At 38.2% G+C, this 12907-nt stretch overlaps 1 protein-coding gene across 2 annotated transcripts in view; it reads right to left on the reverse strand.

Moving 5' to 3' along the window:
* Positions 1 to 1102: 1102 nt before the first annotated feature.
* Positions 1103 to 12907, reverse strand: part of TES (testin LIM domain protein) — a 48274-nt gene continuing 36469 nt past the window's right edge. For both annotated transcript variants that reach the window (XM_032643694.1, XM_032643693.1), the window contains 5 exons: positions 11482 to 11734; positions 9985 to 10320; positions 8796 to 9011; positions 8221 to 8379; positions 1103 to 2361 (listed from right to left, as the gene is read on the reverse strand). In XM_032643694.1, the coding sequence (XP_032499585.1) occupies positions 2173 to 2361; positions 8221 to 8379; positions 8796 to 9011; positions 9985 to 10320; positions 11482 to 11592 (1011 nt within the window). In that variant the 5' untranslated portion in view covers positions 11593 to 11734 and the 3' untranslated portion in view covers positions 1103 to 2172. The remainder of the gene's footprint in view (positions 2362 to 8220; positions 8380 to 8795; positions 9012 to 9984; positions 10321 to 11481; positions 11735 to 12907) is intronic.

The following is a 12907-nucleotide window of genomic DNA, read 5'->3' on the forward strand; positions in this document are numbered from 1 at the left end:
GGCAAAGTAGTTTATTCTTTTAGGAAATGCCTAATATACACGCAATCAGTGTCTCAGGTAGTAAGTGATGGATTTAGCCAAATTTCTTGAGCCTCTACATCTCCAAAACAGCCTGATTCAATCTCAGCCGCAGGAGACTGCGGGCTGCGCAGGCAGACAGGTGGAGTAGGCCTGTTAGCATGCAAAGAAATTTTTTCAATTTATTCCCACTTAGCCATGTGTGGGAAAATTAACTTGTTCAACTTCGTGGAAAAGATGGAAATATATCTGTTGCCATTCGAGATAAGGGTAAAAGAGAGAAAGCATAAAGTGGTATTTATAGACAATGATGGATATCTGTGATATTAGCATTTAAAATTGTGTGCAGGATTAGAGTACTTCTTAGATAAGGTGATGTGTTCAAGACACTCTTTTCATGGCTGGGGAAGGCACAGTGCAGAGGGAATAAGTGCAGATATCTGTATGTTAGTGAGTGCGGGGTAGGGTGGGCCGGGGGAGCTGGCTGTGGAATTTAGGAGAAGCGCTATTAGCCAAACAGACATGAGCTGAAAAAAATCAAAATCAAATTATTCTGGGTATGTGTCAGAGAAAAGTGCTACTCCTGCTATGACAAATGCTTCAGACTAAGAAGAAAAGAAATCTCATGACCTGCTAATATTAGGAATAATGAAGTTAAAACTATTCCACATTTGCTTCCCTTTTCACAATAGGCTGCCATGAAAAAATTCTTAGAAAACCAAACAGAGTTGCAATTTGAGTGTGAGAGTAATACTTGTTAGACTTACCTCAAGAAAATACAGCTTTCCCAAACAATTAAAATGACATTTTCTTTCCTGAAAGAAAAAACTCGTGCATGACTTGAAAACCAACAATTTAAATGCTTTCATTTATTATAAAGTTTCATAAAATTTATCCCTTCACCATAATGAAGCGCCTAGTTTCTGTCCTGTTTTGTCAGAAGTAGCCTTTATGTGGGGGGGGGGGGGGGGTAATTATTTTTTTATGCTTGGAAACACCGCCCCCTGCTGTAACAAATGCTTAATTGCAGAAGGATTTTTTTGCTCTGAAATGAAAAGGATACGAAGAATAAAGATACAAGTACTAAAGTGAAAGAGACTTTATTTTGAATAATAATATACATATCATTCATTCCATTTAATTTTCATAGTGCATAGCTATGTATGGAAGTAGATAAGGCAGAATTAACATTAGAAATATCTAAGGATGGAAGTATACAGGCAAAGAAGGCATTTGATATATACCCATGAAAAGGCATCCTAGGACAGTATCCATTAGAAAAGAAAGAAAACCATGCAAAAAGTCTATCCAAACCACAGCAGGCGAGTGCAAACAATACAAGTTATAGTTTCTTGGATACAAAAAGTATGCATGTTCTTTGGATTGAAAGCATAATATAAAGGAGTGGCTTGGCTTTTACGTCCAAGCCAAAAATCATCTATAGAATTAAAAAGTGTGGATGCCACATGTGACAATAAAATATTCAAGGCCACAGATGGAGGTCATCAGCTTACAAAGAGAATACTGAGAGGCAGAGCAAATAAAAAAAATAGAGATATGCGATAAAGCCACCTCTGCCTAAGTTAGGAAATAGCAAATGCATAGGCATTAAAATGATAACGGCTCTTCATACTATGCTGCATTTCTATTTTCTCTGTCAAAAGAATTCATTGTGTATCACTACAAAATTCAGTGAATATGATGAGGCAATAAACGTAGAACCTTGGCATTAGGGCAAGTTTAATTTCCTTTTCATTTTATACAAGAAGTGAAAAAGAATATAGAACATGAAATGCTCATCTTTCCACTCAAATACTAACTTTTAAATGTTTCATATATACTGTGTTTGGCACAAAGGGGGCAGGAATATGAAGAATGATTAAACCCAAGCTTCCAACTCAAAAGATTTTACATCTGGAAAGCCAAGAAAATGTAAAACTCTTTACCATTTTTAAAATCAAATGCTTAAAGCAGGTTTTAAAAATTGATATGAAAAATTTGATAAGGAAAAACATCAAAGAAAGATACTGAACAAAATCTCCTGGTTTCCTTTATAGTTTCTTTTTTTTCCTTTTGTTTTTCTAAATTGCATTTTACAGTAGAAATACAGAACACTCTGGTTAGCTATGGCTCAATATTGCTTGGTACCCCCTCTTAAGACATCATCTTCTTACACTCCACTGAACAGAAAACCATCCCTTCTACTGGCATGAACTTCTGCCCAATGAGACACTTGCTGCAGCAGGAGCACAGAAAGCACTCTGTGGATGCGTGCCAGCTGAAGTTGTTATAGGTCACCCGCTGCACTTCGGGATCAATGGCATTGTGGCATCCTTGACATACCTGTTAAGTCAATTATACAAAGAAGAGAAGAAGATGAGAGATCGAACTGTGATGGTAACATTTTCATGTTAGAACAAACTCAGCGCACTGCTTCAGATGGCAGATTAAACTGAGAATGACAACCTCAGAGATATACAACTGAGAATGACCTTCTTCTCATTAACCTCCATAGCCAACAATTGTTAATGGGGGTCTATACGTGGAACACTGTGAGAAATAACAGTTGAAGTCCAAACAGGACTCAGTGCTTGTAAGATATCCCCACGGCAAAAAGTCTTGACGGCAAGTTCCAAAGCAGTGTGTTTGGTTCTAGTGTATTCTATTAGATTGTACATTAGCAATTATAAAATAAGTTTTATGATTTTTCCTATACTACCAAATGCTGACAAGGATGTGGAACAATAAGAACTCTCATTCATTGCCGGTGGAAATGCAAAATGGTTCAGCTAATTTGGACGACAGTTCGGCAGTTTCTTAAAATTAAACTTACTCTTATCATACAATCCAACAATCATGCTCCTTGGTATTTACCCAAATGAGTTGAAAACTTATGTCCACACGAAAACCTGCACACGGATGCTTTATTTGTAATTGCCACAACTTGGAAGATGTCCATCAGTGGGTAAATGGATAAATAAACTATGGTACATTCATACGATTCAGAGCTAAAAAGAAATGAACTGTCAAGCCTTGGAGGAACCTTAAATGCACATTACTAAGTTAAAGAAGCCAATCTGGGAAGGCTACATACTGTATGATTCCAACTATATGACACTCTAGCAAAGGCAAAATTATGGAGAAAATAAAAAGATCAGTGGTTGCCAGGGGTAGGGAGTAGGGGACAGGGAGGTAGGAGAGATGAACAGGCAGAGCACAGAGGGCTTATAGGCCAGTGAAAATATTCTGTATGATACTGCAATGATGGATATATGTCATTTGTCCATATGTCATTCGTCCATTCTATACATTTGTCCAAACCCATGGAATACACATCAACAGTGAACCCTAAGGTAAACTGTGGACTTTGGGTGATTATGATTTATGTCCATGTAGATTCACCCTTGTTAAAAAACGTACCACTCTGGTGAGTGATGTGGATAATGCTCAAGGCGATGCATGTGAGGGGAGTAGGGGGGATATGGGAAATCTCTGTATCTCCTTAACAATTTTGTTGTAAACCTAAAACTGCTCTAAAAAATAGGCTTAAAAAAAAGAGATTTTTCCTCACTCACTAAAGCTCTGAAGTGGTCATTTTACCAGTCTTACCTGTGACACATGAGATTATTAACACCACTAATTTCTAGACAGTAGTAAATGAAAATCATGTTCAAAGTAATTAAGGACTCAGTCAAAAAATACTGACAGTGTTTGAGAATAATTAGTTTGCACTAAAAATATAACTTGTAGTTAACTGGCTTCTGTCATGTCATAATTTATGTATAATCTAATATCATGGAACATTAACACTTACATTCCATATACCATTCAGTGTACATGTATGTTATGTACAAATAAACATATGACATACACACATCCACACCCACAAACACACATAATTTTCTTCTTTAGTTGGACATGTATAGAAAGAAAATGAATGAATAACTGGCAATATTACAGCAGAAAACAAAACTACCCAGTTGAGAGCTCCAGAACACTAGATAGTTCATATGCCTTCTTGTTTATATATATTATAAATCAATGTGTCTAAAGTTTTTGTTTTAAATATTTTATAACAAATGAAGAAACCAACAAGATTGTCCAGCATTACATCAAAGTGACTAATCTTCCACACCCTTGGTCTCTTAATGTGATTGTCAGGAATTCCTGAGAGATGAGGGTGGGTGGGTTGAGGAAGGTCATTTAGCCTAAGCCTTCTTACTTGAAAAGACCTGAAAGTGTGGCTGCCACTCAGTGGGTGAACTGGCTTAGGGTGTGAAGTGAGGCCTTGTTATAAATATTCACTTCAGACCTGAAATACACTTTCCATATTTTTTAGAACTACAAGGCTTCTAATTACAGAGATTGTAGCTCCTTAATTCACAGGTTATGTCAACCCAATCTTCCCTGAGAAGCAAGGGAGATACTCTCTTTGCATGATTGATCCACTATTCCTGAATACAACAGAAATGAGTGTTTTGATTACAAACATACTCCTAATTTGTAGCTGCACCATGTAAGCAATTACTTTTGTGTATATTCATTTTTTTTTTTTTTTTTTTTGCGGTACGCAGGCTTCTCACTGTTGTGGCCTCTCCCGTTGCGGAGCACAGGCTCCGGACGTGCAGGCTCAGTGCCCATGGCTCACGGGCCCAGCCGCTCCGCGACATGTGGGATCTTCCCGGGCCGGGGCACGAACCCGTGTCCCCTGCATCGGCAGGCGGACTCTCAACCACTGCGCCACCAGGGAAGCCCTATATTCATTTTTTATAGCTTTGTAATTCATTTAGAATGTTGCCCTTTTTGTTTTCTATATTTCATATTATTTTTTCAATATTTTAAAACTTGTTTGTGTACAATAGAAGCATTTCACACTCAAGTTTTTATTCCCTTGATTTTAGACCATGATCTACCTTCTTTATCTCAGCCCTCTCATGTTTGTAGATCTTTTTATAATTTTTCAAAACTCACATTTTCATTTGCAATTAAAAAGTGATAACTACTGTTCAACTGCACGTAAAATTAAGGAAATTGTTTTGGTAAAAAAAAAAATAATTAGCACGCTGAATGGTATAGGAATTTATTTAGGGTTTGTGAGCTTCATGAAATTTAGTTTTATTAATAATTTGATGGCCATTCATCCCAAAGTCTGATATGATCCCAGGTAAAAACTACCAATCCCTCATTCTTCATAGATCTGAAAGCTGCCCAGGCCCCAACCAAAGGTCTGGAGACTCCAGGACCAGTCAGGGAGATGATGTACTTCACCACTTTCTGCTTGGCATTAGATTTTTCCTGGATTCTTTTTTTTTTTTTTTTTTTTTGCGGTACGTGGGCCTCTTACTGTTGTGCCCTCTCCCGTTGCGGAGCACAGGCTCCGGACGCACAGGCTCAGCGGCCATGGCTCACGGGCCCAGCTGCTCTGCGGCACGTGGGATCTTCCCCGACCGGGGCACGAACCCATGTCCCCTGCATCGGCAGGCGGACTCTCAACCACTGCGCCACCAGGGAAGCCCTTTCCTGGATTCTTAATTAAACCGCTAATAATTCAATAAGTTCTTATTTCCTTCAATCCCTCCTACTTTTTATTTATTTGTATACACAATATAAAATTGATAATGACATTTGTTGTAATGTGCTCTCTATCAGGAGGATCCTGTGAAATCTCAGAGATGTGAATTCTGGGGGTGGCCGTTTGAGACTAGAATTCCAGAGACCATGAAGAGACAAACTAAGTTATTTCTCATTTTCCTCCTTCCAGGTTAATTTTTTCCTCAGAAAAGCCCTGTTTTGAATTGGGTTCTTGGCTTCAGGTCTAAAAATAATTTGTATTCTCACTCCTTTTTTTTTTTTTCTTTTTAAGATTAAAAGATCCAAGCAGATCAATTCCCTGAACTAGATAATCTTCCAATTTTTATATCATTTAGCATGTTGCATGGGTACCTCTCTTTGCTATCAGCTAAGGTTTATTCAGGTGATGGACAGATATGTTCATTTTAATATTAAGCAAATGGCAATAGTGTATCTTACTGAGAAAGTAAACCTTCTAAAAGAAATCATGCCATATTATAAAGCTAAATAATTTAGAGATTCTCTCATTCTCTTTTTAATCATATCTGTAGTTATTCCTCTCCAATGATTATTGCAATGCAATGGAAAGAAGCTTGTAACAAAAGGAGTTTCATCTGTTTACAGCTTTATTCTATAAATATCTGAGTACCTACTGTGTTGTTCTAGTGTTGGAAATAGAACAGAAAAAAAGCAGACAAAATCCCTGCCCTCGTGGAATTTACATTCTAGTCCTTGAAACCAAGGTAACATACCCCTGTAATGTGTAAAATGCACATTATGATAATCTTCTTCTGTAGAGAAATTGTTGCAACAACATTTAGAGAAGCGTTTTTTTTTAGCTAAATGACGTATCAGGCCATATGATGATTCAACATCTTATCCCCAGGTATAAGGAAAGTCCATGTTGACCCCCAAAGCAAATGAGAAATGTTAAAACACAAGTCAGTCACTCAAACATTTCCTAAGTACAAACATTGAGGGTATGAAAATAAAGAGGCAAGCTCTATCCTCCAGCTGTTTACAGTCTGGTGGAAGAGACAGATGAATGATATTAACAATTACACACACGTGGGCAAGCGCACACAGAGCCCTGTGGGAAGAGAGGCATCCAGCCTAGCCAGAGAGAAAGGGGTGGAGCTTGGGGTAGGGAATCAGGAAAGGTGTTCTGAAAAAAAGTTAAGCCTAAACTTAGTCTGGAGGAATGTGCAGGCACAGTCAAGTAAAACAGGGAGGGAATTCCCTGGCGGTCTAGTGATTAGGACCGAGCGCTTTCACTGCCGCCGGGGGTCTGGGTTTGATTCCTGTTGGGGAACTAAGATCCGACAAGCTGTGTGGCGTGGCCAAAAATATATATATAAATAAATAAGTTAAAAAACCAACAGGGACTAGGAGGACATATCAGACAAAGGAATTAGTGTGAGCAGAAGACAAAGCACAGTGTATAAACTATGAAATGCAGGTAACTTGGGAAATGTATGATTTGGGTTAGATGACTAGTAGAAATGGCTGGACAGGTAAGAAGGGGCTGGATCTATTAAGCAAAGGCTTAATGATCAGATTTTCATTTTAGAAAGATTATCTTCCATCTTTATGGAAGGTGGCTTTGAACAAGAAGAATGGAAGTGGGGAGGCCAAATTTGAGGTCACTACAATAATCCAAACAACAAAAAAATAAAGATCTGAAGTAGAGTAGTTGTAACTGTGAGAATCTGAGATATATCGATGAGGCAGAGTTCATAGAAGATGATAGCTGATAGATTATATCTGGGGGCAGTGGGTAAAGGTTGAAAACTGGCATTGACACCAAAACTTCTTACCATATTTTCATTGCATCATACTCCGAGAACTATACATAATAAATACGTCATTTTATTCCTTAGCTAGGAGTCTCCTCTACTTGATAGCTCAGGGAGATCTTTAACTAGTACTTATTTATCTGTATATAAAGTAAACATCTATCCTTTTAATACCCCCTGGGTTATAAGCTTTACCATATATGGTCAACTCTTTCTTTATCTACTCTTTATTTAATTTATCTATCTCTGGGCAATCATTCAACAGAAGCTCTGTGTAAGCAGGGTGTATGTGTGTGTGTGTGTGTGTGTATATATATATATATATATATATATGTACTTCCACATTAAATATTTGAATGTTTGGCTCATGCAAATAAATATAAATATGCAAGTCAAATTTTGTTATATATATAAATTCAATGAAAGTTTAAGAAATAGGCACTGTACAATCTACAGGTAGCAAAAACAAAGCCACAGTGGGTGATCTGGTAACAAGAACAGAAACATAAACATTAAAATAGAGCTAAAGCAATATGAAAAGCCCCTAAATACCTTAATTTAAGTGAAATCTGATCTGTATGATGAGAATCAATCAATCTCACTCCCATTAAGGAACTTTTTTTATCAAGTAGCAGTTTATAGTGTAAACTGCACAGGTAGAATCTTGAGGTGGTTCATCCTAGTCAGTGCATGTATTGTTTTGAATTACCTGGATTTTAACACCCTATGGTAGGAATCATGTGTTTCCTACTTAAGAGTAGTGCTTTCTGTTTCTCCTTTGTAGGAGGCTTAAATAAGGCAGGTCAAGGCTACCACATCCCAAGATGTCTCTTACCACAGCGTGGTTCTTCACATAGCAGGGCTTGCACACGGGCTTGTCATTGACCATCACGTATATTTCCCCAGCTAGGATGTTGTCACAGTCAAAGCAGCAGAAGTGTTTCAGATGCCAGTTCTGGTTTTCTGCCTGGGTATACTCATTGCTGAATATTAGCTGGGAAGAGGATAAAAATGAGATCAATCATGTTTTTTTCCTTTTTACAACAAATAACCAAGCTAGGTTCTTTAGACCAATAAGGGATTTAGATGCACAAGGAGTATCAGTCAACTTTTTGGGGTGTGAAGTCTGAAAACAACCGAAAGCTTGAACTTGGGTGATTATTTAGTTTGGTTCAAATCAATCTTTTACATTTCTGGACAGTATTTCATTAGGTAACTCAGTTAACATGGACACTCAGAATGACTGAAATTAAAAGTTTTTTCATTCAACTTCTTTGGATATAAATAAAGTAACTAATGCTTGGTTAATTCATCTTACCTTCTCGCTAAGGGTGGCCTGGTTACCATGGTGGAGAAACCATAGATGGGTGCAAAAAGGAGCCTGCATTTAGGTGGCCCCAGAGAACATACCTCATCACAGCCAGCACACCGGGGTTTCTCACTGTCACAGTAATGTCTGCCACAGTACAGCTTGCCATTCTTCCAGAAATAAATCATGTCGACCAGGAGTTCATGGCACATACTGCAGACGAAACAAGCTGGGTGCCACAGTTTATCGTAGCCGGCCCTTTCAGCATAGATGGCTGGGTCTCCTTCCTTCATACTCAGTTTGCAGCAGTAGCAGGACTGAAAGCAAAACCAGCCAAAACAATCTAGTTATCCTAAGACTGGCATTTCTCATCAACAGTTTTAGTAGGAATTCAGAGAAACCACTTTCAAGAAAAATAATTTCTACTGAAATCAGTAATTTGTCCATGTAGGCAATATGGTGTTAGTATTTGTGAAAAGGAATCTCTAGGCTTTCTCCAGAAAGCCTAGAGATTCTCCAAACCTAATTCTTGCACCCTATGTGTAACAGAGCACTGTTTTCTGAATTAAAGCTGCTTATGGAAAAAGGCTAATAGTAATTCTCACTTCAATTTTAGTAGTTCTCTCAAAAATGACTACTTTAGAAATTATTGTACTTTTTTCTTCTTTTTTTTAATACAGGACTAAGCCTTGTTGGTTGATGTGCTAACGGGATCTGTGAGAAACACATTACAGTAAGTTTAGTTCTTATTTTTTGTTCATCTGTGTCACAATTTGCTTCTACTTTCAAGGCATTAAAAAAAAGACTTCAATATCCCTCTCTAGAGAGACTTTTTAAAAGTATGATTGACCATATATCCACATAAATTTAAGTTTGAATTTTAGGCATGTTCTCACAAGCAAAACTGAATTAACCTAAGCATGTATTATTCTTATTTATGGGAAGAGATAACATCAAAATTATGTTTAGAAACAGACTCTAGATTGTATGTTGTATTCCAGCACGACACCAATGCTAACTGCTATGTATACATAAAACTCACAATTATCTTCGGCAACAGATAATCAGAAAACCTGGCTTTAGACCAAGGCTTCAAATGTGGTAGATAATTCTCTAAAATAAGCCTAAACTGAATTATAATTCAATTTATTTCCCTCACCTACTCCCTTTTGGAAACAGAGTAACTGTATTCCTCCCCATCGACCCCGCCCCCCCACCAGCCATTCAAAGAAATGGAATGAACCTGTAAAATATACCAATTGGCCCAACATCATGACTGTTATCACTTACATACTGAGTTCTTTTGTGTTCGGCTGATTTGTCTTCCATGGCCCCTACCGCTGTCGTGGTGCTTCTATCCCCTCCAGGAATGTATGTTTTATTGGGCCCTTGAGCATCCATGTCACGGGGTAGTTTGACATCTCCTACTCCCAGAGCCTCGCTCTTATATTTCTTCACAAACTGCTCCATCTCCTTCACCTCTTTGGGAGACAACTCATGGCACTTTGAAGGGTCCTGGTCATGAGCAGGGAGTTGCTTTGCCAACTGCTTCTTCCGGTACTGCGCCCCCTCTGAGCCTGCCACTGGCTGCTTCTCTTTGGGCAGCATCTGCATGTACTGCCTGGCCTAGACCACAAGGAGACCGGTGTTAACTGGGAGATGCCTTGGCCATCATATAAATGATATTTTACAACACTCATTAGAATCAAAATACTGAAGAAAGAAGTCAGTTTTATCCATTACTAACAATTGATCTTCATAATATTAACATCTTGAGATGTTAACACGTTAAAAATGGTACAATAAATAGACTGAGGTCAGTAAAAGTGAACACATTTTTCTTCATGAAATTAAAGCTTTTCTTTTTTCCAGTTTCTTTTAATGTTTACATGTGCTAAAATCACTTTGCTGTACACCTGAAACTAACACAACATTGTAAATCAACTATACTCCAATAAAAATTATAAAAAACAAACCAAAAGGGCTTCCCTGGTGGCGCAGTGGTTGAGAGTCCGCCTGCCAATGCAGGGCACTCGGGTTCATGCCCCAGTCCAGGAAGATCCCACATGCCGCGGAGCGGCTGGGCCCGTGAGCCATGGCCGCTGAGCCTGCGCATCCGGAGCCTGTGCTCCGCAATGGGAGAGGCCACAACAGTGAGAGGCCCGCGTACCACAAAAAAAAAAACACAACTGTATAGTTGCAAGAGAATACAATTTTTTAGGCAGCATGTTTAGAATGGTCTAAGGATCATCAGTCTTTTCATCACTCTAAGAAAATGATATCACAAGATTCACTCTTATGATTTAACTAACCTTCTTAAAAGATTTCCAAATGTCTCCTCTAGTTGTTGTATTAGTGGAAGTAGCTTGACACAAAATTGCATTTTTTTGCCTTATATAGTAAAAGAAATATAGTGTTGAACATCTTCTGAATTATAAAAAATGAAAGAAAATTCTATTCTTTAGATATTCTTAACTATCTTAAGAGAAATCTTCTCAAGAGTAACACAGAAGTTACTAGATTTATACAAAACCTCTGTTTTTCATTTAATTATTAAAAATGTCAGACCATTTCTTTGAAAAAGTTAACACAGATTATCTAGGTAGTCAAAAATTCTATGAGGTATCTAATCTTACTTTCAAAAGACCAATAGGAGTTGTAAGTCAAAGTAATGGGGACCCCAGAAAAATAATAGACCTGAGGTCGATTAGGGTCACTAAAGGAATTGCCCTAAATAAGTAGCCCATGAACTTTAATACCGGGACTTCCCACCCCCTTATTATTTACCAATGCCTGATTCTGGACAGGAGGAGCCCATTCATAGGTAACTGTGTTGATGGAGACATTCTTCTTGGCAGCAACTGGATTGGTCAGTATCATAACATTGCGTTTATACATGGGAATTCCATCTGATTTTAGCTTTGCAATCAGGGTGGTATACTTGGTGTCTTCAAAAAGTTTCCCCACTTTTCGATCCTCTTCATTGCTCAAGAGGACATCATGCTCTTCTTGGCCACACTTGCAGTTACGACATATTTTTCTATAATTTTGGAGATAAGTAGGCAATGATTAATTAGATCTAATCAGTCATACATATATAGTTCAAAATATACTTTTACAAATATTCCACATAATGGTATGCAAAGTCAAGTCTTGGGGAGGGTGAGGAGATTACAAGTAGCCATCCATAAATTTAAACAAGGAAACATATAAATGCATCTTCGCTTTATAAGACTTTGAAAAAAGTTAGGTTTTGATTAAAAAGTGCATGCTCAAGGGGGCATGTCTGAGGATAACCCCATCTGGTATTCCTCATTCTCTCAACCAGATATATAAATAAAACAAAATCACCAAAAAACTATCACAGTAAGCAGTTTCATATTTTACTGCACGATAACAGCCATTGCCCATGGGTTTTTGTTTTTGTTTTTGTCCCTAAGTGAGAGAGAAGGAGGTAGATATATCCTTTTCTGATCAAGGACGGTAATCCAAGATTTAGGTTTAGCTTTTATCATTTCCTTTCTGTCCCCTTTCCAATTTCCTTTCCTCTCTTTTCTCATATTCTATTTCCTTTCTCCTTTCTCTTTCCTTCCCTTTCCTTCCCCCTTCTTTTATTTCTTCAAACACGTAGTGATCACCTATCATGTGCTCCCTTATGTATAAGAAGACAAAGTCTCTGGCCTTCTTATAGTTGAAGGACACCGGCTCCCTTCCCCAGACTGGTCTGGCATGTAATCTTTCATTCATGCAATGTATATGAGTGTCCATGTGCCAAGCAATGAACTTGATAGTAGGACATAATAGTGAAAAAATTAGGCCCAGTCTCTGACATTCTAGAACTTATCACCTGGTGGGGAGACAGATATTAAACAAATACACACACATACAAACACACACACACACACACACACACACCTATAATTGCATTTGTGATAAGAAAGAAAAGTACAGGATACTTTGAGAGGGTATAATTTTTTTAATTTTAATTTTAATTAATTTATTTATTTTTTTGCGGTACGCGGGCCTCTCACTGTTGTGGCCTCTCCCGTTGAGGAGCACAGGCTCTGGACACGCAGGCTCAGCAGCCATGCCTCACAGGCCCAGCCGCTCCGCGGCATGTGGGATCTTCCCATGCAGGGCATGAGCCCATGTGCCCTGCATCGGCAGGCGGACTCAACCACTGAGCCACCAGAGAAGCCCGAGAGGGTATAAT

Source organism: Phocoena sinus, chromosome 9 (assembly GCF_008692025.1).
Source record: "Phocoena sinus isolate mPhoSin1 chromosome 9, mPhoSin1.pri, whole genome shotgun sequence".
Classification (NCBI taxonomy): Eukaryota; Metazoa; Chordata; class Mammalia; order Artiodactyla; family Phocoenidae; genus Phocoena; species Phocoena sinus.